At 34.5% G+C, this 23,454-nt stretch overlaps 1 protein-coding gene across 1 annotated transcript; it reads left to right on the top strand.

Annotated features, from left to right (window-relative positions):
- Positions 1-7,614: 7,614 nt before the first annotated feature.
- Positions 7,615-12,791, top strand: LOC140448840 (uncharacterized). The gene is made up of 3 exons (XM_072541959.1): positions 7,615-7,729; positions 9,171-10,760; positions 10,942-12,791. The coding sequence occupies exons 1-3, from the start codon at positions 7,615-7,617 to the stop codon at positions 12,789-12,791; spliced, it is 3,555 nt and encodes a 1,184-aa protein (XP_072398060.1).
- Positions 12,792-23,454: the final 10,663 nt, after the last annotated feature.

Genomic DNA, 23,454 nt, shown 5'->3' with positions numbered 1-23,454 from the left:
GTCGACCGTTTATTGTTTGAGTTCCTTCTCCTATCGAAAATGGTAACAACGTTGGCAAGTTCTTTTCTGTTTTGGGTCTTTCTCAGCAAATCGATCGAACCCAGACCTTTCCTGGTCTATGTTTGCCCTCAATCTTACCCTTGCATTCGATTACGAGCTGCAGAAAATTGTATCTGTTCTTTTCTCATAACATATGATATCTCCGCTTTTGTATAATTTCAGTGAGCTCATGTTCCCTGCTGATTTGGTGAAAAAATTTCAAGTTGGTGGTGTGAGAAATCAACGATATTCGTAACATTCGTATATATAACCAAGTGGTCAAATGCTTCAAGTCTGTTCAAACTGGCAACTTTTAGAGTTTACGCTTAAACGCATATAATATTGTGAAGTATATGTAGCATTTGCTGTACTGACACTACAAAAAATTATATCTTATTTGCAGATCGAGTGACCCATGGAAAAAAAGGCTTCGTATTTTCGAAAAGTTTTTAATTTAGGCTCGGATTTTTAAGTCATGATTTAGATCTTCACTGATCCATATGGTGCATTGGTAGGTTGGGATTTTGGTTTATCAGTAATATCTTCGATTTTACTGTGTTGATTTTTAGGTCCAATAGATCTATTCCATCTTGTCTAGCAGGAACTGTATGTATTTAGGAGTATCTGCAATTATAACTGTGTCATCGGCATATCTTAAATTATTTATTAATTAACCATTCACTTCTATGCCACCTTCTGAGTGTTAAGGGTGCATCTTGGAATACAATCTCAGAGTATATGTATGTTAAATAGTGTAGGGCTCAGTACGCAGCCCTGTCTCACTTCACGTTTGATTATGACAGCTTTTTTTAGTGTGTTTTCAAACGATATTGGTACTACGTAGTGTTCATATAAGTACTGATTAATTTTTGACGAGGTAAGATGATTGGAGTTTGGGTCTTAGAGATAGCAAAGATTTCCGAGCTCCTAGGTATGCCAAAACTTCGAGAAATGCCCGCAGTTCTTTTAACAAAATATCTCAGCACATCTTTCTCTTACGTCCACATGGACGTCTAAAATATCGAACCCAAATAGAAAATAAAGAAAGCTGACTGGAGCTCTTTCTTAAATATCATTGAGAATAACATAATGCAAAATAAATGTTCTGGAGAATGCAAATACAGCAAATACAAAACAGCAAATCTGCTTTAAATAGATGTAGGACGAAAAAAACATAGCAAGTATAACTAAATACAAAAAACATAGAGCAAAAGCAAGATGTATTACCAACAAATTAAAAATGTCGTCGTAAGTATAAACAAGAACAGTATCATCAGCATGGAAGAAGATACAAGGTATTAATTGAAACAAAACTTACCATGGCATTAAAGCATTAGATTATGAGGGCAAACGAATAAACCCAACAAAAAAAATAAGTGAAGCATTCGCAGACTATTATCATAAGCTTTCTATAAAAAGGAATATAATCAGTGATAATATTACTCCCCCTACGGAATTAAAAGGGCTAAAACCTTGACCCCTAAACAAGTCACTAACAAAATAATAAATGAAGGAATTTATCTAATTCCTAAAAGACATTTCTTCTGGCCCCGACGATCACCTATTTTTCTAAAAAATCTCCCAGAATCAGCGAAACAGACCCTGCTTGACATTTTTAATCACATTTGTAACAACAGTGATTTCACTTTAATTTGGAAAAACAATAATCATTCCCATACTTAAATTTAACAAATCTTCACTTTTACCTGAATCTTACAGGCCAATCTCCCTAACCTGCTTTATGAGCAAACTATCAGAAACAATACTCAATAAGAGACTAATATGGGTCTTAGAAACTCACAAATTATTCATTCCCGAACAATCCGGATTTCGCCCATCCAGAAGCATACTTGATAACATTATTGATCTAGAAAGTCATATTCGCGAAACATTTGCTATGAAAGATAAATATCTAGCAATTTTTTTACATTAATAAAGCATTTGATTCTACATGCCATAAAATCATGCTAAATAAACTACATCAATGGGTATTGAAAGGTAATGTAAAAAATTTCATACACAATTTTTTATGTCGAAGAAAATTACAGTTTCGCATTTCCGGTACAATATCTTCAACCAAGAAACAATTAAATGGCATCCCATAATGGTCCATTCTGAGCCCAAAGTTATTTTTAATTACTATGAACGACGTCTTAAAAGACTTAAAGAAACCAGTTGTAGCTATACTTTACGCAGATGACATGATTGTGCTTATCAAAGAAAAATATCCTAGCACTATCGCTCAAAGTCGTCAGCAATGCATAACAACCTTTGAACGTTGGTCTACAATGTCTGCATACAATTTTTCCCCAAACAAAACAAACTGCATATTATTCTCAGAAAGAAACATAAAAGAACTGCAATTACAATCAACATTTCTATACAACTAGAAACTAAAGTGCCCCTCACATAAATGTTCTGGTTTCGATATTCGATGAACGTCTATCATGAAAAAATCATATCGAAAGTTTTGCATGAAAGACGTATCATACGTCTTTCACGCAAAAAGGGGTAATTTATCAAGATGTTAAGCAAATAAGTCTAGGAGATCTGATGGTCTGATGTTACTAAAAATATACAGAAGCTTCATTCGTTCGAAAATTGATTACGAATGAGTTGCATATACATCGGATCGCTTTTCAATATTAAAATGCCTAGATACCATACACAACACCGTATTAGGAGCTTATAGAACAACGCCTGCAGAAATCTTATACTGTGAACTGGACGAGCCATTACTATCTTTCAGACAACAAGTTCTCAATTTATTATATGCTTTACGAGTAACATCGCTTATATCAATTCCTTCTCCCAAAAATACTTTTTGCAATCGATTCAAATCAACTTTATAAAGTATAAGCTTTATAAACACCTTCCCATCACCTTTCTATATTAGGATTAACCTCTACATAACAACGTTAAATATCCAAAATTTTCCAGAACATGGTTAGTGAATTCTTCTTCGTCATGTACCATGTCTTTTCAGAACGTTGGTTACCATTATAGCTATCTTAATTTTATTCACTGCCACCCTAAATAGCATGATTGTATCAACGTCATACCAATCTCGCAAGTTCTTCGACCATGAGGTTCTTCTTCGTCCTGGACTGCATTTGCCTGCTATTTTTCCTTGCATGATATTTTGTAGTAACCCATATTTGGGACCTCTCATTATATGTCCAAAATACTCTAGCTTTCTCTGCTTGATGCTTTTTATGATCTCAGTAGTCTTGCTGAGACGTTCTAGTATTGTGGAGTTTCGAATCTTCTCCACCCAGAAAACTTTTAAAATTCTTCTATAGCACCACATTTCGAAAGCCTCAAGGCGATTTAGATCAATTTTATTCACAGTCCAGGACTCGACACCATAAAGTAAGACCGAGAACACGTAACAGCGAAGTAGGCGGATCCTCAATGCCAATTTTAGGTCTCTGCATCCTTCTAAAAACCGCTCTAGCCTGCTCTATCCTAGATCTAATTTATCCGTGACTTTCTAAGTTACAATTTAATTGCTGTCCAAGGTAGACGATTTTATCAACTTGCTCAAGTTTGGTGTTATTTACATATATAAACGGTTTTATATGCTGTTGTTTACTTATTATGAGTATTTTGGTTTTCCGTATGTTCAGATCCAGACCTGCCTCGCTACGACTCTCAACGACACTATTAAGTAGTGTTTGCAGATCTTCTTGACTAGAAGCTAGGAGTACTGTATCGTCCGCATATCGCAAATTATTGATGACTGCATTGTTTACAAGTATTCCTTCTTGTTTTTCAGAAAGTGCTATTCTGAAAATTCTTTCGGACTAAACGTTTAAAAGCAGGGGTGACAAAAAGCATCCCTGCCGTACTCCTATTTTAATATTAAGAGCCTGTGATTCCACACCATCTACTAAAATTGATGTTGTTTGATTCCAATATAAATTTGCAATTATTCGAACATCTCTGCCATCCAAGCCAATGTCTTTTAGAGCTTCGATCAATATAGAGTGCTTAACACGATCAAATGCCTTTTGGGAGTCAATAAAACAACAGTATATGTCTACAGATATATTTTGACATCTTTGAGCAAGTACGTTTATTTCAAACAGTGCCTCTCTCGTTCCAAACCCGTTACGGAAACAAATCTGTGTGTCATCCAGGTATTCCTTGCATCTATTATATTATTACCTTCAAAAAAAATTTCAATAAGTGGTTTAACAAACTGATGGTTATATAATCAGCACAGGTTTTTGCTGTTGTCTTCTTAGCCAACATTAGACCAACCATTAGGTAGGTGTCCGCTGGTATAGATGGTATTGAAAGACGAAGTCATAGCCTCTAAAACATTGCTATCATTTATAAGCTTGTATATTTTAGTTGGAATATCATCAGGACCAGTCGCTCTGCTATCTTTTGATGATTGTATGGCTTTTATAACCTCAGATAAACGAATGGACAGAGCAAAACTTCATGGATAATCAAAACTCCTCATGTAGACACCCAATTAACGCAATATATTATGTAATAAATATGATATCAATCCACATCTTATATAAAAAAATATCAAAATTATACATAAATAGTCTCGAATTACAAAAATTATAACCACATCTTCACTGATTTATCTAAATCTTTCCAAAACGAGCAGCAGTATTCATAAACAACGATACAAAATGTTTATTTAAGCTTTCCAGTTCATACAGTATCTTAAACACCATACTAAAAGCGTTAAAATACATTTCCAGAGCAGAAACCAAACACTCTTTAATATTATCTGGCTTACTTAATTCACTGAGACTAATACAGCAAACCTTCACAAACACTACTGTAGTCATATTAAACAAAGAAACATTACATAGTCTTCGTCAAACAGAATCAAAAATAGTTTTTCTAATGGTTTCCTATCACACTGGAATCAAGGGAAATAAAAACGCAGATCGTTGTGCTCACACAGCTGCCCAATTACATTCATTAGCAGAACAATTAATTCCAGCCTCATACATAAAGCAACTGTTAAAGTCTATGACCTTCAATTTATGGAAAGATCAATAAAAGACATCTGCAAGCAAACTAAGAGACATAAAAGGAGATACAAGTTATCCTATCTCTTCTTCGGTTAGGATACTGCAAACTTACTCATGAATATCTCATAACGCATACCTACCCAAGTACCAAAATGCAGCAAGTGTAATACACCAATAACAACAAAACAGAATGTAGTGAATTTGACGCTAACAAAAAATCGATACCTGGATATTAAAATAATATAAAACACATTCTTAACCTTCAAACCGACTGTAAACCTGTTTTCCAATTCCTTAACAAATGTAACGTAACAAGTAAGATATATTATACCTAAATTTATCCTTTGTACACATATTGTATTTTCTTAATTCCGCTAATGCTTCGTGGTTAATGCGGTTATTTTCTAAATAAAAAAATGGGCTTCCAATTTTTAAGATAAAAGTTTCCTTGGATATTTTAATATTACATTTTGTGACATAACTTACCACACTATTTCCGCTTTTAGGTTGCTGTTTATATTTCTCTACATAGTAAACATCACTCACTTAATGTAAGTGTCGCATCAGGTTGTTTGTTTAGTTTCACCGTTTCACGTGTATGTTTGCTAAGACTATGTATGGTAGAACTCTGCCAGTAAATAAATTTGTAACATGTGAAAATTTAAATATTTATTATAGAACGTGGATCTTATTAAATTTTATATACGTTTCACAGGGGTTAATTTGTAGAAAATTAGTGAGAAATGTTGTTTTTTGCAGGGAAAGCATTTAAAAATCAGATCACTTTTTATATAGATCTCTATTCTATGTGCTGTATTATAGTCGATGTATGAAAGAAAGTTTTCAAAATAATGAAATAACAAATAATAATATAAAATTTGTTATTTCATTATTTCGAAAACTTTTTCTCTCATACACCAACTATAGAATAAGAAACTATATACAACGCATAGAAGTCATCTCCCACCGGCATAATTAGAATCTGTGCACTGTACTCTGATGCTTGAGATTTACATTAAGAAAAAGATTGGGTATGCTAACTTGTTTATAAGCGGGAAAGGTATCCTAATGGTATTGCTAGAACACTGTTATCAAATAAAAATCAGGTCCAAAAATAAGTATTTATGGACTCCATTGACGGAAATAAATATAACCACAATTCCTCAGAGATGAAGAAACTATGTTAATACGAAGGACATATAACCATATAACCAACACTACGCATAATCGTTGATTGAATAACCCTTTAATCAACGGCATAATATAGTGTAAAAAAATAGTGCCAGCGAAAACAGATAAAGGAAGGAAGTCCAAAAACCATAGTCTGATGGGCCAATTATACAAACGAATCTACCAGGTTATTTTCTATAACTTCCAAGATAATTTACCTATACAATACTGTTGCGTTATAACAATACTTAATATTTTTAGTCTATTTTTGTATCATATTATTTAGTTTATTTTTGTATCATACTGTATATTAGTTTAGATATATAAAATTTCTTTGTACTAACTAATAATCTGTAAAGCGCCGTTATCTTGCATTTAAATAACTTTCTACACAAGTTTCTAAAACCTTCATAGAATCGTAACAATGAAAGGATTAGTATTTTCCAAATTACCCTCTGACGCATTCCAAAATTCCGCAAGTTGAGACAAATACCCTTATCAGGTAGTTTTTATCAATGATTTGAAAGTTAAAGGTATTTGAAAAATAAACATATCTTTTAATACGTCGAGGGGTCAGGGGGGAGATTTCGGAATGTTTGTGATTGAGGGGAGAGAGTGGACATGAGTATCAGTTCAAATTCCAGCACTGAAGGAGCGTCAGGCTCTACTCGCCCTAGCGGCATATTAGTGTTTTAAACCAGTCGGTATATTAATAAGTTCGTGTCAATATTGTATCACCGACAAGTGTGTATCATATGCAAGTTATCGGCGTTTAAAATACATTGTATTTGTTTAAATATATTTGTTCAAACGTTCTTTTCGAATCTTCATTTTTCCCAGTTTGTTTTCTGGGTGGTCCTTCAAATACATATATAAAGTGAAACCTAAGGTGCAAGGTGCAAGGTGGTGCGTGAAACAAAGCCATCAGGACAAAGGTGTAAGGACAAACACCTACATCTTCGTTCATGTTCCTTCGAACCGGACTTCTTCACATTTCAACTTCGAATCAGAGATCTTCGCATGTCTCATCTTCAAGTTAGACATCAACGCAGCATCTGCAGCATCTTCCAGTAGGACGCCTCCAGACTCCTTCATCCTGGTAGCTGATTTAACGCCTAGCATCACACTCAACACACTGTAAGTTTTTTAATTTTAGTATCATTTGTGAAGTGCATACTATAAACTCTTTTTGAACATTTATTGAACATTTTCGTTAATTCGCTATTATTTTTATAATTATTATATCCTTTTACTTATATTTTCGATTTTTAGTGTAAATTCTCATATTTTCGCTATATCTCTGTGTTTATTACTATTCTTCTGTTTTTTCAATTTAAAGATCAAATTCTTTCACATATTTCTCGCTTACTAAATCTTAATCTAATTCAATCAGCTAATCATGGAGAAAACGGTTGATGATATTGTTAAAGTAAAAGATGATCTTGTTAAGGCAAGAGGTCAAAGTAAAGCTTCAATAACTAGATTGGAGAATTGGTTTAAAGAAAATGAAAAAAGTAATATTTCAAAAAATGAATTAATTTTTAGAAAAGACTATCTATCAAAAGTTTTTGACAAATATCTCGAGGTTCAAAATGAATTAGAGACAATAGATGATGAATTTTCTGTTGACATGGCAGACGTAGAAGACAGATTTTTAACGTTAGGATCAGCTCTAAAGAATAAAATTGATACAATTTCAGTAAATTCTGTTGTGAGCACCTCAGCTCAACAAAATCATTCAAATAACCATCATATCCGCCTACCGGAAATAAAAATTCCACATTTTTACAAACTTGTCGTAGATGATTTATATCTTTCAGATATTGAAAAACTAATTTATTTAAAATCAATTCTCAAGAACGAGCCTCTACAACTAATTGAAAATTTGGAAGTTGTAGGCTCAAATTTTTCCGTTGCGCTCGATACACTTAAGAATAGATTTGAAAACAAATGTTTAATAATTAACACTTATTTAAAACAACTTTTGAACGTTCCTTCATTAACAAAAAATACTGCTCAAAACTTGCGAGAATTCTTAACTCACATAAAAAAGAATTTAAGTGCGCTAAATAATTTAAATATCTCCGACAATCTTGCAGATTTAATTTTAATTCATATATTCACACAAAAATTAGATTTTAATATGAAACGATCCTTTGAATCCGAAAGAGATTTCAACGAACTTCCTACAATAGATGAGTTTTTGAATTTTATTGAAAAGAAAAGTAAGATATTGGAAAATTTGATCTTTGAAGAGAAAACAGTTTATAAATCAAAACCGTCTCTTCATATTTCTATAAATAATGGAGATACATCTTTTAAATGTTTCGTATGCAATTCTAACTCACATAAAGTATACTCTTGCCAACAATTTTTAAATTTGTCCGCTCAAGAGCGTATGCAAAAAGTAAAAAACAAAGGTTTTTGTCTCAATTGCCTTGCTAGTGGTCATATGTCTAATTCTTGTTCCTCATCTTCGAATTGCAAAACCTGCAATAATCAACGTCCAAATCAGCATTCGTCTCAATTCACTTCGGAGAATATTCATGCAAATTCGCAGAACAACTCTGTTCCAAATTACAATATATTTCCAAATATATTCGAACAATCTGCAAATTTTACTCGCAACTGCTTTGGTAACTGTTTACGATGTTGAAAACAATCCCATCTCTGTTCGTTGTTTAACAGACTCCGGTAGCCAAGTTTCGTTCATAACAGACAGGTTAGCCAAAAGAATTTGTTATTCACCCTATACCAGAAATCTTCAAATATCAGGTATAGCTCAAACTTCTTCTGTTTCAAACAAGATGGTAGACCTTAAAATCTATTCAAACACATATCCTGGTTAAAACTTTAATCTGTCCTGTGCTGTCCTCGAAAGCATTACGTGCCAGCATCCACAAGTCGCGCTGGATTTAAATTTATTAAAAATACCAAAAAATATAAAACTTGCAGACCCACATTTCTGTACCCCGTCGGACGTAGACATGCTTTTAGGAGCTGATATTTATTTTGACCTAGTTACTTACGGCTTAATAAAATTAGGGCCCAACCTTCCTATTCTTCAAAACACTCATTTGGGTTATATTGTAGGTGGAAATATCCCATACTCTCGTTATACAATGTTAGGATCAAACGCGACTCCTTCAACGAATAATGCCCACTCACATTATTCAAATATTTCGTTACACGTACAAACTGCTGATCTTGATTCTCTTTTAAAGAATTTTTGGGAAATAGAAGAGACTAAACCACTCACTTCTATTCATGTAAAAACATTAACTCCCTCAGAACAGCGAGCTGAGGACATATTCAAATCTTCACTAACAATTCTTCCTAGTGGCAGATTTCAAGTAGACCTACCTCTGAAGACTCCTAATGAATATCAAAAATTAGGTGAATCATTTCATTTGGCAAAAAGACGTTTTTTCAATCTTGAAAAAAGGCTTAACAAATCAGACGAGTTACGGCATCTGTACACAGAATTCATATCAGAATATGTTTCTTTAGGGCATTGTAAATACGTTCCCCTTTCTAAGCTTAATGAATCGTCCGAACATAAGTTTTTTCTCCCACATCATTGTGTTTTCAAGCATGATAGCTTAACTACTCGACTCAGGGTTGTATTTGATGGATCAATGAAATCAACCTCAAATGTGTCTCTCAACGATATTATGCTCAAAGGTTATACTGTACAACCTGATTTGTTTGAAATTCTAATTCGCTTTAGACTTTACAAATATACTCTTATCGCCGACATCGAAAAGATGTTTAGGCAAATAAGAATTAACCCAAAACAGACATTTCTACTAAACATTCTGTGGCGCAATTCCCCGCAAGAAGAATTAAAATGTCTAGAACTTCAGACCGTGACCTACGGCACAAACTCAGCTAGTTTTTTAAGTACTAGGTGTCTTAAAGAGTTGGCAGTTCGAAATAAAGAAAAATACCCATTAGCTGCTGATGCTCTAGAAAATTCTTGTTATGTAGATGATATTTTACATGGTGCAAATGATATCGAGACTTTGTACAAGACTTATAAGCAACTTTCTACGAGTCTAAATTCCGCTGGGATACCACTCCATAAATGGAGTTCTAATTCTTCCGAGTTTCTCAACTCTATTTCCTCTGAATCTCAAAAATCTAATTATGTAATAAAACCCGACAATTCGTCAAATAAAGTTCTTGGAATGTGTTGGAATTCTCAGTCTGATATGTTCTCTATCTCTCTTCCTGACATTTCTAGTGAACCAAAATACACAAAAAGAGAAGTTCTATCAATTATCTCTTCTATTTTTGATCCTCTTGGTCTAATAAATCCGATTACTGTATCTGCCAAGTTGTTAATGCAAAAAATTTGGATATGTAACTTTAATTGGGATGACAAACTCACAGGACAAATTTCATCAGAATGGTTGAATTTTCTAGCTCACATTCCTGATCTTGCAAAACTCACAATCTCTAGACCTCTGCTCAATCCGCTCAATATTTCTCGAATTGAAATCCATGGTTTCTGCGATGCAAGTGTGAAGGCATATGGCGCTTGTATTTATTTACGGGTTTTACATGAAAATGGAATCGTTTCATGCAACTTAATTACTTCAAAGAGTCGTGTAGCTCCGCTAAAAACCATTTCCCTACCCAGACTTGAATTATTAGGGGCTGTTTTGCTTTCTACCCTGATTTCAAATCTTTTTTATTATTTCACCAAAGGTTTCTTCCATAGCTTCGGTTAGGCTCTGGACAGACTCCCAAATTGTACTTGCATGGATAAATTCTCACCCTTCTCGTTGGTCAATCTTCGTAGCAAACCGTATAACTCAAATACAGGAGTTAACGCGAACTTATTTATGGAGTCACGTAAGTTCTAAAGATAACCCAGCAGATATTCTGTCTCGCGGTACCACACCGGCCCTGCTGGTAGACAATACATTATGGTGGCATGGGCCCCATTTTCTAATGAACGCAACCACTAAATTTAATGAATTTGTTCCAAATATTGATATAACAGATATCCCTGAAATAAAAGCCACTTTACACGCTGTAAATAATTCAAAACCTACTCTATATACAACTTTTTGTAAATTCTCATCTTTCACTCGGTTACAAAGAGTAATTGCATATTGCAATAGGTATATTTACAATCTTAAAAATAAAGAAAACAAAAGAAATGGTGTACTTTCGGCTTCCGAATTAATAGAAGCCGAGCAGAGAATAGTTAAAATCATTCAACTAACATTCTTTCAATCAGAATTTAAAGACTTAAAGCATCAAAAAACAATAAAAAATAAGGCTATCTTAAAATTGAATCCATTTATAGACGCATCTGATTTAATAAGAGTTGGTGGACGACTTCGCAATGCACTTCTTCTTCCTACAAAATGCCAGGTAGTTAGATCGTTACTTGAAAGAGAACACATTCGCCTATTGCACACAGGCCCTCAAAATACATTGTCAAATATTAGACTCACTTATTGGCCTCTTGATGGACTGAGAGAAATCAAGAGGATCATCTACAAATGTAAGAACTGTTACAGATTTAACGCAAGACCAGCTTATCAAATAATGGCCGATCTACCCAAAGAACGGTTTCAGGTCTCTCGACCATTCACAAATGCCGGCATCGATTACGGGGGCCCATTTCAAATAAAATCTTCAAAACTGCGACGTGCTCCCATTTGTAAGGCTTATATAGCAGTATTCGTATGCCTCGTCACTAAGGCAGTCCATATAGAGCTAGTGTCCAGTCTTAGCACCGAAGCATTCCTACTAACGTTAAAAAGATTCATTTCACGCAGAGGTATTCCTAAAACCATTTATTCGGACAATGCGTCCAACTTTCTTGGAGCTCGTAATCAGTTAAAAGAGCTTTATGACTTTTTTATGGGAACGGATGTTCTACCTACCATAAAAGAATTCGCAGCCTCAACATTAATTGAGTGGAAGTTTATTGCACCTCGATCTCCACATCAGGGTGGAATTTGGGAAGCAGCTATAAAGAGCTGCAAGTATCATTTAGTAAGGATGATGGGCAATAATATTTTTACATTTGAGGAATTAACCACTATTTTGGCTCAAATAGAAGCTGTTTTAAATTCACGACCCCTCTGTCCATTGTCAGACAGTCCAAATGATTTTTCTTTTCTAACCCCCGCTCATTTTCTCATTGGAAGCAGCATGACTTCCTATCCAGAAAAAGATATCTCGACAAAATCCGAAAATAGTTTATCACTGTGGCAGAAATGCAGCAAAATTCAGCAGCATTTCTGGAAATGTTGGTCTAGGGATTATTTAAATCGCCTCCAAAATAAGCCCAAATGGTTTCTGCCCCAAGAAAACATTAAAGTCGATGATCTTGTACTCCTAATCGATGATAACGCTCCTCCTCTAAAATGGCCACTGGCAAGAGTAATCGAAACACTGCTAAGTAAAGACGGCAGGGTTAGAACTGTAAAACTAAGAACTAAAGACGGAACATTTATAAGATCTGTTGTTAAAGTATGTCCTTTACCCCATACTCATTTAGATGTAGGTCACATCAACGGGGGGACTATGTTGCGTAACAACAATACTTAATATTTTTAGTCTATTTTTGTATCATATTATTTAGTTTATTTTTGTATCATACTGTATATTAGTTTAGATATATAAAATTTCTTTGTACTAACTAATAATCTGTAAAGCGCCGTTATCTTGCATTTAAATAACTTTCTACACAAGTTTCTAAAACCTTCATAGAATTAATATTTTCCAAATTACCCTCTGACGCATTCCAAAATTCCGCAAGTTGAGACAAATACCCTTATCAGGTAGTTTTTATCAATGATTTGAAAGTTAAAGGTATTTGAAAAATAAACATATCTTTTAATACGTCGAGGGGTCAGGGGGGAGATTTCGGAATGTTTGTGATTGAGGGGAGAGAGTGGACATGAGTATCAGTTCAAATTACAGCACTGAAGGAGCGTCAGGCTCTACTCGCCCTAGCGGCATATTAGTGTTTTAAACCAGTCGGTATATTAATAAGTTCGTGTCAATATTGTATCACCGACAAGTGTGTATCATATGCAAGTTATCGGCGTTTAAAATACATTGTATTTGTTTAAATATATTTGTTCAAACGTTTTTTTCGAATCTTCATTTTTCCCAGTTTTCTGGGTGGTCCTTCAAAGAAATATATATATAAAGTGAACCTATTTCCCTAAGGAAAAACCTTGTTCCCCAAGGGAAAAAACCAGCGACCTATTACTGGTGCGTGAAACAAAGCCATCAGGACAAAGGTGTAAGGACAAACACCTACATCTTCGCTCAAATACCTTTAACAGGTTGTACGATAGGTTGAATTTTTGCACAGAAACCTACCTAAGAGAGTATTGCGCAGTTTTCAGACTAGGCCCTTCATCCATTATTCAGATCTTTACTTTACAATAAATACAGATGAAGAAAAAAACTAGTTCGAAAAAATTCTACAAGAAACACTAGAAAATGTAACCAGTCGAAAATAAATTATATTGATTCGAGACCTCAATGCACGAACTGGAAGAAAGAAGTGACAAAATAGGACGCCCATATGGAGAAAATATCGTAAGTGGGAATGAAACGAGACTGATTTTCTATATGGCCGCCAGGTTTTGGCCATGGTGATTTTCTATATGTGGAAAACAGGAACTGTGAAGGAATATATTGCAGGGCTAAATCAAAGGGAAAAGAAGCTTTGGAAGACGTAAAATTCCGGGGCTACGCAATATCCGTAAGTGGTTTGGCTGTAGTTCAACGAAACTTTTCATGCGTGTGACAAACAAAATTATAAGTACTATAATGATTTCCAAAATCCGAAAGAAACGAAATTTGAAGAAAAAGAATTTTCTAATAATAGTTTATCTGTGTCTGTGTCTCTTAAATTATTATTCTGAGAAACCAATTTTAAAGCATTTTTTTTTTCGATCCGTCATGCTTTTTCTTTTAGTTTTATTGCTGCTAGTAGTTGAATCTGGATAAGTAGGTTTTGTTATAGCAAATTGCCAATTGCACTTTTTGTTTGCACTTACAATGGGACGTAGAGGAATATTGGGTTTGTGAATTTTGGGTAGGCCATTATATTCGAGATGTTCAGTGCATACATCTGCCCTACACAATCATTGGCCAAGTAGTTGGCCAAAACTCTACATCCCCTCGCCAAAAATGCTTCACCTTTTGTTAAAAATTCTTTATCAGATATTCAGATATTCTAGTAAGTTTCAATATCGTTTCACTCTTTACAAACGTTCCTATGGACCAAACTCTAAACATTCTGAAAAATAAATACAGTATACAGCAAGACCACTAATCTCTCATTAAACATTGTATGTTTAACACTTATTTCATCTTCCAAAATAAATTCTACACACAAATAAATGATGTCCCACTATCTCTAGTAATTGCCAATATGTTTATGGAAGACTATGGAAGATCCGAGCACTATCCACATCAATGATCAAACCCACACGTTGACTACCATATGTTGACGATACATTCTTCATTTGGCAACATGGTACGAATGTTTGATGTATTTTCAAACCCATCTGAATCCATCCTGGAATTCAGTTCACGATGGAGGTGGATACTAATTCATCAATATCGTTTCTCGATGTAATCATAAAGAAAAAACAATCCCAAGGTTTTTATCACTCTGTTTATCAAAAATCCACCCATACCAATCGTTAGTTGCATGCAAACTTTCATCATCTCCCTTCACAAATTAATTTAGTTATTAATACGCTTGTCTGCAAATCAATACGCCTTTTCGATGATGCAAGTGGACCCGCTGAGCCGTCTCGTTTAAAACAAGCCCTCATACAAAACGGTTATCCCGAAAATCACATCAATAGGAGCATCCATAGACATCAATTTCCCACTCAATCTCAGCCCAAAGACTCAGGCCCTCAGCATATGAAAGGTTTTTTTCATCAAAGGTGTCACTGACAAAATCGACAAAATTCTTTAATCAAGAGGAATAAAGACAATATTTACCCCCAACAAAAACTTTCACCTCTTGTCTGATCAATCAAATCAAACCATAACTCCCATCTGCTTCTATAAACCAAGAATTATCCGAGAAGCCATAAAAATTGAAATAAAGCCAAATTGTCTCAATAAAAGAGATGACGGCATACAGTTACCTGCTAAGTTAAAGAAAATATCGTCTGCTTAACAGGTCACTCAGAATCCTACTGTCAGAAGTTTTCGCGCCAACCCACTCGTAAGTCCCTGCGCAAATCCCCACGCTAACCCCCACGCTAACCTCCACCCAAACCACGTCACCATCGACGGTATAAATGAACCGTCTTCTATTCCCTGCACCAGTAATGCATTGGTTGGTGATCAGTGTAGTAGTGTCTAGTTTAATATTAATTTCTGTAATAGTATTAATCTTAGCTCTAGGTTTAACCGCAGAAACCTTTCCGAATTTATTAGAAGTAGATGCTAGCGATTTCAGCCAGTAATTGTTAATACTTTACTGTTATACCACTCTTTTATTTGAGCTGATTCCATATCTTCTTTTTGGAGTTGGACTTTCCAAGCTTCAGTTGGATTTTTTGTGGTTGTAGGTGTTGTGTAGGTGTATAACTTCTATGTTGTAACGACGTCATAGCATGATAATTTATCACCGTAGAACCAGTAGACTCCATTTTTGTCTTTTGGGTTCCATTTAAAATATTTTATAACACACTGACTGGCCTATGGCACGTTTACTAATTGTCACTAACTTACCGTTGTTAACCCGGTATGTGGTTTTGATGCTCTCAGGCAACATCGTCGTTATAAGCTCTTAAATCAATTTCTACTTTATATAGCTGTTATGTGACAATGATAATTGTAAGCAACAAGTCGTGTTAGTTATATAAAACTGGTGGCGACATCTAACATTCAATAGAGATATTTGAAAAAAATAATTTTACTAGAGAGGATACCAGTAGAGACCTACGTGTAAGTTGGTGTGTCATAATTTTTATTATCAACCGGTTGCATACAAAGGTACATACAGTGGTAATTTACGACAATACATACAAAATAAGCCTCATAAATGGGGTTACAAGTTCTTTGTAAGGGCAGGTGTTTCAGGATATATTGCCGATTTCATTCCTTACCAAGGAGCTTCGACATTTTCACAACTACAGGGAACTATCAATCAGATTTCTGAAGAAGAACAATCCTTGGGTGTCGGTGCATCTTCAGTGATTGCACTATGTAAAACATTGGATGACCCCCAGAATTCAATGATTTTTTGTGACAATTGGTTTTCCAGTTTGAGATTATTTGATTACTTGAAGGAAAAGTATAATATCCTTAGCTTGGGAACTATTCGCTCAAATAGAATAGCAGGTTGCACCTTGGATACTGATAAGGTTTTGCTAAAACGTGGCAGGGGTTCCTATGTTTATAAATCCGATGAACAAAAGAATACTATAGTTGTCAAATGGGCAGATAACAAATGTGTACTTCTTGCTAGCACTGGTTGTGGGATTGAGCCAGTCAATCATGTACAAAGGTATTCTAAAGAACATAAAAGAAAAATAAACGTGCCATGCCCAAATCTAATCACTGAATATAATAAACACATGGGTGGAGTGGATAAAGCTAACTCTTTATTGGGTCTTTACAGAAGTCCAAGTCGTAGTAAAAGATGGTACTTTCCAATAGTTACCTGGCTCTTAGATGTCTGTATTATAAATGCTTGGATATTATATCAAAATGACAGTAAAGCCAATAATATTAATTTTATGCCTCTCAAGAAGTTTAGAATGGAACTAGCTAGATCTTTGTCCAACACTGGAAAGAACAAAGTAAAGTTAGGCCGTCCATCAAGTATAGAAAATACAGATAACATTATTCGCCACCCTCTTGTTGTAAGACCTGATGATGCTACCAGAACAGATGCGTTAGGTCACTGGCCACTTTATACCGCTAAAGGAAGATGTAGATTTTGTAAAACTGGCTATACAACTGTGCAGTGTGAAAAATGTAACATGCGGCTTTGTTTTACACCGAACAAAAATTGCTGTTTATCATTCCACCGTTAGAATTAGGCCTATATTTATAATTTTTTAGTCTTTTTTTATTAAATCAATAAAATGTCCTTTAGTTAAACAGTTTTTTATTTATGATTAACAAAATTTTGAGATCTTCATTCGTGAAGTTTTCAGTATCAAATAGTGTTTCTTGACTGGCAATGTTGCTTGTAGGCAACGGATTCAAAAACCACTTTCCCCTATCTCCTTCCGGTTTTTTTGTACCACAGTGTGTTTTTGAGAGTTATATAAGATTATATACACAATAAAATAATTTTGCGACATCTATTTTTGGTGTTGCCAGATACCGGGTTAATTATCAACATGTTTTTTATGAACTAGTTTATAGACAACTTTTATTTCACTGGCAAAAACTAGTTTCATCATAACGGCTTTTTGAATGACTTTTGTTTTTTTTTTTTTTTTAATTTTCTGCTGTAATTCAAATGTCACCTATTCGTTTTATACGAGCCCTAACAACTAAATGTTCGGACAAACGAAAATTTATTGACAAGATTGTAAAACAAAAAACAACAACACCTCGTGTACTAATGATGGAATATGGATTCCGAAAACGTTTTGTGATACTTATAGCCCGATTGGGTTTTTTAAATTATATACCTTTTATAACGGATTTTTAATAATTTTTTTTTATAATTAGTTGTTAGGGCTCATACATTACGAGATTTGACGACCGTGTTTAAAATTTTAAAACACTTTGGTTTTAAACTTTTATATTTTATTTACTTTTTCACTGATTTTTAATGCTATTTTGTGAGAGCTCAAATTAAATCTCGTTTTCTTTTTACGACCAAATACCGATAATTATAAGAAAATTAGTTAACTTGTTATTAAAGTTAAAATACTATTTATTTCTTGTTGTTCAGCAAATATTTAATTAAACTTTAAGTAACTTCTTAAAGACCATGTACATTGTTCTATCGGTCATTTGTGTAGGTGTTTCTAGCTTTCGCAATTTCACATAAAATCCATTACTTTTGTAACTAATTTTCAAACTCTCGTAAATTTTAATTTACCAGTAACTTCGCAACTAACCGATGAATCCATCTTGTTTTAAAACAAATTATTTTAGTTAGAGGTATGCCTAACGAACTAAATATATTCTGCGATGCATGAAACTTTATTTTGCTGCAGTACATTTTCTGAAACTTATACAATGCTCTTTTATGGAGTTGGAAGTCTATTCATCCAAGTGTAAAACAAAAGCAACCGTCCAAAGAAGGTTGGATTTTTGTTATATTTGTTTTGAAGTTTATTAACGACTGTATAGTTTACAATCTGAATGAATTTGTCACAAACAACTTATGTATTTACTGCAAGAAATACACTGCCATTTTTTTTGTTTAATTTAAACTACTAATATACAGTTTAGCTTTTTACAAACATATTTTATTCAATATAAAACAGCACCTAGAAAAAATATAACTAAACCTAACTTCTCAAGCAGACAGAAATAAACAAATGTTACAATTGAAAAGTTGATCGAATTTTGGAATAGTATTTTGGGAAATACGAATAGCCAAATAGCGAATACATCTACCTGGGACAGATAATGAAAATTAACAAAGAAAATCAAACTGCCGAAATTAAAAGAAGAATAAGGTTAGCGTGGGCAGGATTTGGAAAACTGAGTTGGATCTTGAAAAGCACTAAAATAGAACAGTATTTAAAAACCAAAATTTACGATCAGTGCATCCTCCCTATACTCACGTATGGTTCACAGACGTGGACACTCACCAAGTGCAGTATGGATAAAATAGTATTTTTATATCGATATTCGATAAAATAGTAAAAGCACAAAGAGCGATGGAAAGATCAATGCTCGGGGTGAGACTTATAGACAAAAAAACAAACAAATGGATTAGAAGCAAAACAAAGACGCAGGAGAACATGCTGCCAAATTAAAATGGAGCTTTGCAGGACACAATGCCCGATTGAAGGATAAGAGATGGAACCACGAAATACAACAGTGGAGGCCATGGTTAGAAAAGAGAAGCAGAGGAAGACCACAAATGAGATGGGCTGATGACATTAAGAAGATCGGAAGACACAACTGGAAGCAAGTGGCGCAAAATAGAAGACACTGGATTGATTTCTTCTTCTTCTTCTAGTTCCATGACCGTTATCTATCCTTGGATATCATGTTGGCTACCATATTTGCTATCGTGACTTTATTGACAGCAGCTCTAAATAACGATGTAGTTGATTTTCCATACCATTGCCTTACATTTTTCAGCCCCGATGTTCTTCTTCTACCAGGCACACGATTACCTTGGATTGATTTAGGGAAGGCTTATGTCCAAAGTTGGATTACTTAAGGCTGAAGAAGAAGAATTTTGGAAAATGGTACATCTAGCCCGATCAAAGAACACCATGAGCCAAAAAAATAAATAAATCAAGGGCAAAACTTTTGGAATACGTAGATGAAAGTATCCATTATTAAATAAAAAAAAAGTTGGCATTCCGAAGATACATCCGTTTTTCAAAAATTTTGGAAAAATATTGAGTTTTCATATCATTATTACTCTCAGCAAATTCTACCGATTATGGTGCACACTTCTTTACATAGTTGTTCTTCATTTCTGTCACCATTGTCTAATATTCGTGTTTCTGTATCATGTTGTACCGGCTTGTTTCCTTATGTCCTAGTCCCATCTTAAATTTTGAGGTCTTCTGGGTCTCTTGATGCCTCTTAGATACCACAGTGTAATTCTAGTAGACCATCTGTGAGTTTGTCTCGCTAAATGTCCCGCCCACTAGCATTTATAGATTTAATTCTGTATATTACATCAGTGGCCTTAGTTTTCTGCCTGATTCATTTTATTATTTTTCGATCTCTCTTTGTTATACCTTGCATGCATCACTCCATTGACCTTTAAGTAATTTTTTTTTTGTTTCCACTGTATCTGCTACTCTTTCTATTATCATTCTTGTGTCATTATTGGCCTTACCAATAATTTATATTGTCATATTTTTCAATCTCATCTTGGATCGTTATTCTTGTAAGTGACATCTCTTAAACATTATAATATTTAATAGCCTGCTTTATTTGCTTGTTTTCTTACAAGCTCGTTGTTGTAGCTGAATATTTTTATATAGTTTATTTTGTTGTTAATTACTAGTTTATATCTTTTTCGTTCTCTTGCCACCACTAAAAAGTCGGTTTTCGGTACAGATATTTAGATTATTTGTTTTATCCTCAGTGTGTATCCTTGTGTCCTGCCTTTTTAATCTATTCTACGATTTTTTTTTTACTTAAAGATATATGGACTTATCTCCCTGCCAGATTCCCCATTTGATTTCTACTTGTCATAATAGTTAATGTTTGACTTTTTTTTTAATGTTCGTTTTATTCATCATCATCAATCAACCATGATGTGTCCATTGTTCAACATAGGACTTCTCATTATATGTCTGTCTGTTCTACGCCTCTGCTATCCAATTTGCCACAATTCTTTTAAGGGCATTAGTCCATCACATTGGGGGCATTTCCCGGCTTCGCTTGTCTGCCCGTGGTTTCCATCCAATCAATTTTTTGTCCACCTCTCGTGTTTTATTCTTGAAATATGTCTCAACAATTTCCATTTTTGGTGTTAAAAGGTGTTAAAATCGGTGGTGAAATTAATAATAACATCAGATACGTAGACGACACCCACATAATTGGAGAGAGTCTAGAGGACCTTTAAACCCTGTTGAACGCTGTAAACAACGAATGCACTTAAAAGGGCTTAACGCTAGCAACGCAAAAAAAACAAAAAATTTATGGTGGCCGGAAAAATAATATCGCAGACTCAGCACTAAAATTAGATAACAAAATCCTGTAAAGAGTGGAACACTTAATATATCTGGGTAGTTGGATTGACTGCAGGGTTAAAATTGACGAGGAAATTTTGACCAGAGTAGATCATCCACGAAAAAACTTTGTTAATTGGCAGAAGTTTGTCATTTACCACATGTTTAAGAGTATTAAAGTGCTATGTCTGGCCCGCTTTGTTCTACGGATGTAAAACCTTTACAACAAAACAAATCTTAATAAAGTAGATGCGTTTGGGTTGTGGTGTTACCGTCGAATGCTCAGAATCCCGTGGACAGCACACATATCTAACGAACGTGTGCTAGAGACCATGCACAAAGAGCGAAAATTTATCAACGTCATTAGCATGAGACGACCAAAATATCGCTTACTCGGGTTGATCATTCATGGCAAAGTCGAAGGAAAACGCTGGGTCGGAAGAAAACACCTATCCTGGCGGCGTAACATTAGACAATGGACAGGTCAAACGACCCGAGGAATTGTTTCATCTACCTGCTGACCAAGAAACATTTCATCAGCTTGTTAATACGGCGACAGCGAAGGCTTGAAAATAAGTACGGCACACAAAGAAAAAGAAGACTCAATAAATATAAATTGTTTTACAACAGGAAATTTAAATGTTTTAACCCTTTTAACCCAGCCAGATATTAAGCACGCTAAGGCCTCTTATTGGAAGAAATAGCAAGTTTAACCTGAAAACAAATGAATGGCAAACAGTCATAACATATGAATCAGTAGCTTGAGGCCAAACCTGTAAAAATTACAGGTAGAAGATCTAAATAGTCTAAAACTATACTATAAGGGAGGCTGTGAACATCTCCACATAGGTATACGAAAGGTTCATACACAGAAAAACCAAAGAGGTGAGGTGATCCTAGATAGAATTTATGAAAAAGCTTATGAAATCTTCAGCGAATTAAGTAATCATCCAAATTAAAGTCTAAGAAACTTGATGAACTACAATTAAAAAAGCAATAAGACATAGATGACCCAGATAACAATTAGTGGGGTATCAACTTAACAAGTGAAGGGAGACATATGAAAAGGTAGTCAAATAGTAAGAAATGGGACTTAACGGGATTGCAGGGCACTGGATCTGGCAAGTAAAGCTGATAAAATACAGTAGTTATTAAAATAGGATAGGTAGGTCAAAAAAAAAGCCAGAAATATATACACGAGGCAAGCACTACTAATTCACGCCAGTTAATCAATTTTTTTTAGGTATTCGAGTTAAACTAACCGCGGTTCCTGAGCATTGAGGCCGTGCACGGTTAGGCACAAGCTTGGTGACCAGACCTTCCTGATGATCAGCTGGCGAGTTAAGAAAACATCGTTTGTCAGGCATATACAAATCCCTGTGCAGAGAGCCAGTAATCAAGGTCACTAGTTAAAAGGTAAACTAGGTAGAAAGATGCATAATGCCACCGCTAATAAAGCAACATTACCACAGAAAGGCATCTCAGATACGCCATTGTTCATGTCAACCAAGATAAAAAAACAAGTGAGGTCTTCCTATGTTATTTCTGCGATTATGAGGGATCTCGGGGGGACTGTCTCCACAAGACGTGATTTCTTTAATCTTTGGACATGAAAACACTTCAGTCCGGTAAAATATGTTCACTGGAGTAGGAATTTACTTTTTATAGATAATATGTGCACTATAAACAACTGTCTTTTCTTTTAAACTGAAAGACTTACTGGTAATTTTTAAGATTTTCTATCCTCTTATATATATATATATATATATATATATATATATATATATATATATATATATATATATATATATAAAATCGCTATACACCCCAGTGTGGGGTTAAACCGCGAATGCTTTCTAGATCCTATTTCTTAAGTGGATCAGTATTTTTTTTTATCTTATCTTCTTGACAATACCTCTCCATGTTTTCCTGTCTCTAGTTCTTCCTCTCCATTCTCTGACTCCTGCCCTTTGGAGGTCCAACTTCTTGCAGCCACTTTGATCTCGGTCTTCCCCTTCTCTTTCTTCCTCCTGGATTCCATTCTATCATTGCGTATGTCACTGCCTCATCGTCTGCTCGCCAAATGTGACCTAACCATCCAACTCTGCATTGCTTTATTTTAGTTATGACGTCTTCCTTAAGTTCTTCCTTAATTTCTGCATTTGTTCTGCTTCTATATTCATTTTGCTCTGTTCTGATTGGTCCTTGTATGGTTCTCATAATATTTCTCTCTGCTATTCTTAAGTCTTCTTTATCTTTTTTAACCATCGTCATTGTTTCTCCTGCATATAGTAATATTGGCCTAATTATGGTGTTATTAATGCTCATCTTACTTTTTTTAGTCAGTGTTTTGCTTTTAAGTAATCTTTTGTTTGCAAAAT

The sequence above is a fragment of the Diabrotica undecimpunctata genome, chromosome 8 (assembly GCF_040954645.1).
Source record: "Diabrotica undecimpunctata isolate CICGRU chromosome 8, icDiaUnde3, whole genome shotgun sequence".
In the NCBI taxonomy this organism is placed as follows: Eukaryota; Metazoa; Arthropoda; class Insecta; order Coleoptera; family Chrysomelidae; genus Diabrotica; species Diabrotica undecimpunctata.
The sequence above is the reverse complement of the archived record's forward strand: the minus strand, read 5'-3'. Positions and strand labels throughout refer to the sequence as shown.

What these genes read in the sequence shown, in the direction of transcription:
- LOC140448840 (XM_072541959.1), top strand. Translation starts at nt 7,615, where the DNA reads ATGGAGAAAACGGTTGATGATATTGTTAAAGTAAAAGATGATCTTGTT. An exon ending in GTTTAAAGAAAATGAAAAAA is followed by an intron (nt 7,730 to 9,170) that starts GTAATATTTCAA and finishes TAAAACTTGCAG; the next exon opens with ACCCACATTTCTGTACCCCG. An exon ending in TGTGAAGGCATATGGCGCTT is followed by an intron (nt 10,761 to 10,941) that starts GTATTTATTTAC and finishes TTTCTTCCATAG; the next exon opens with CTTCGGTTAGGCTCTGGACA.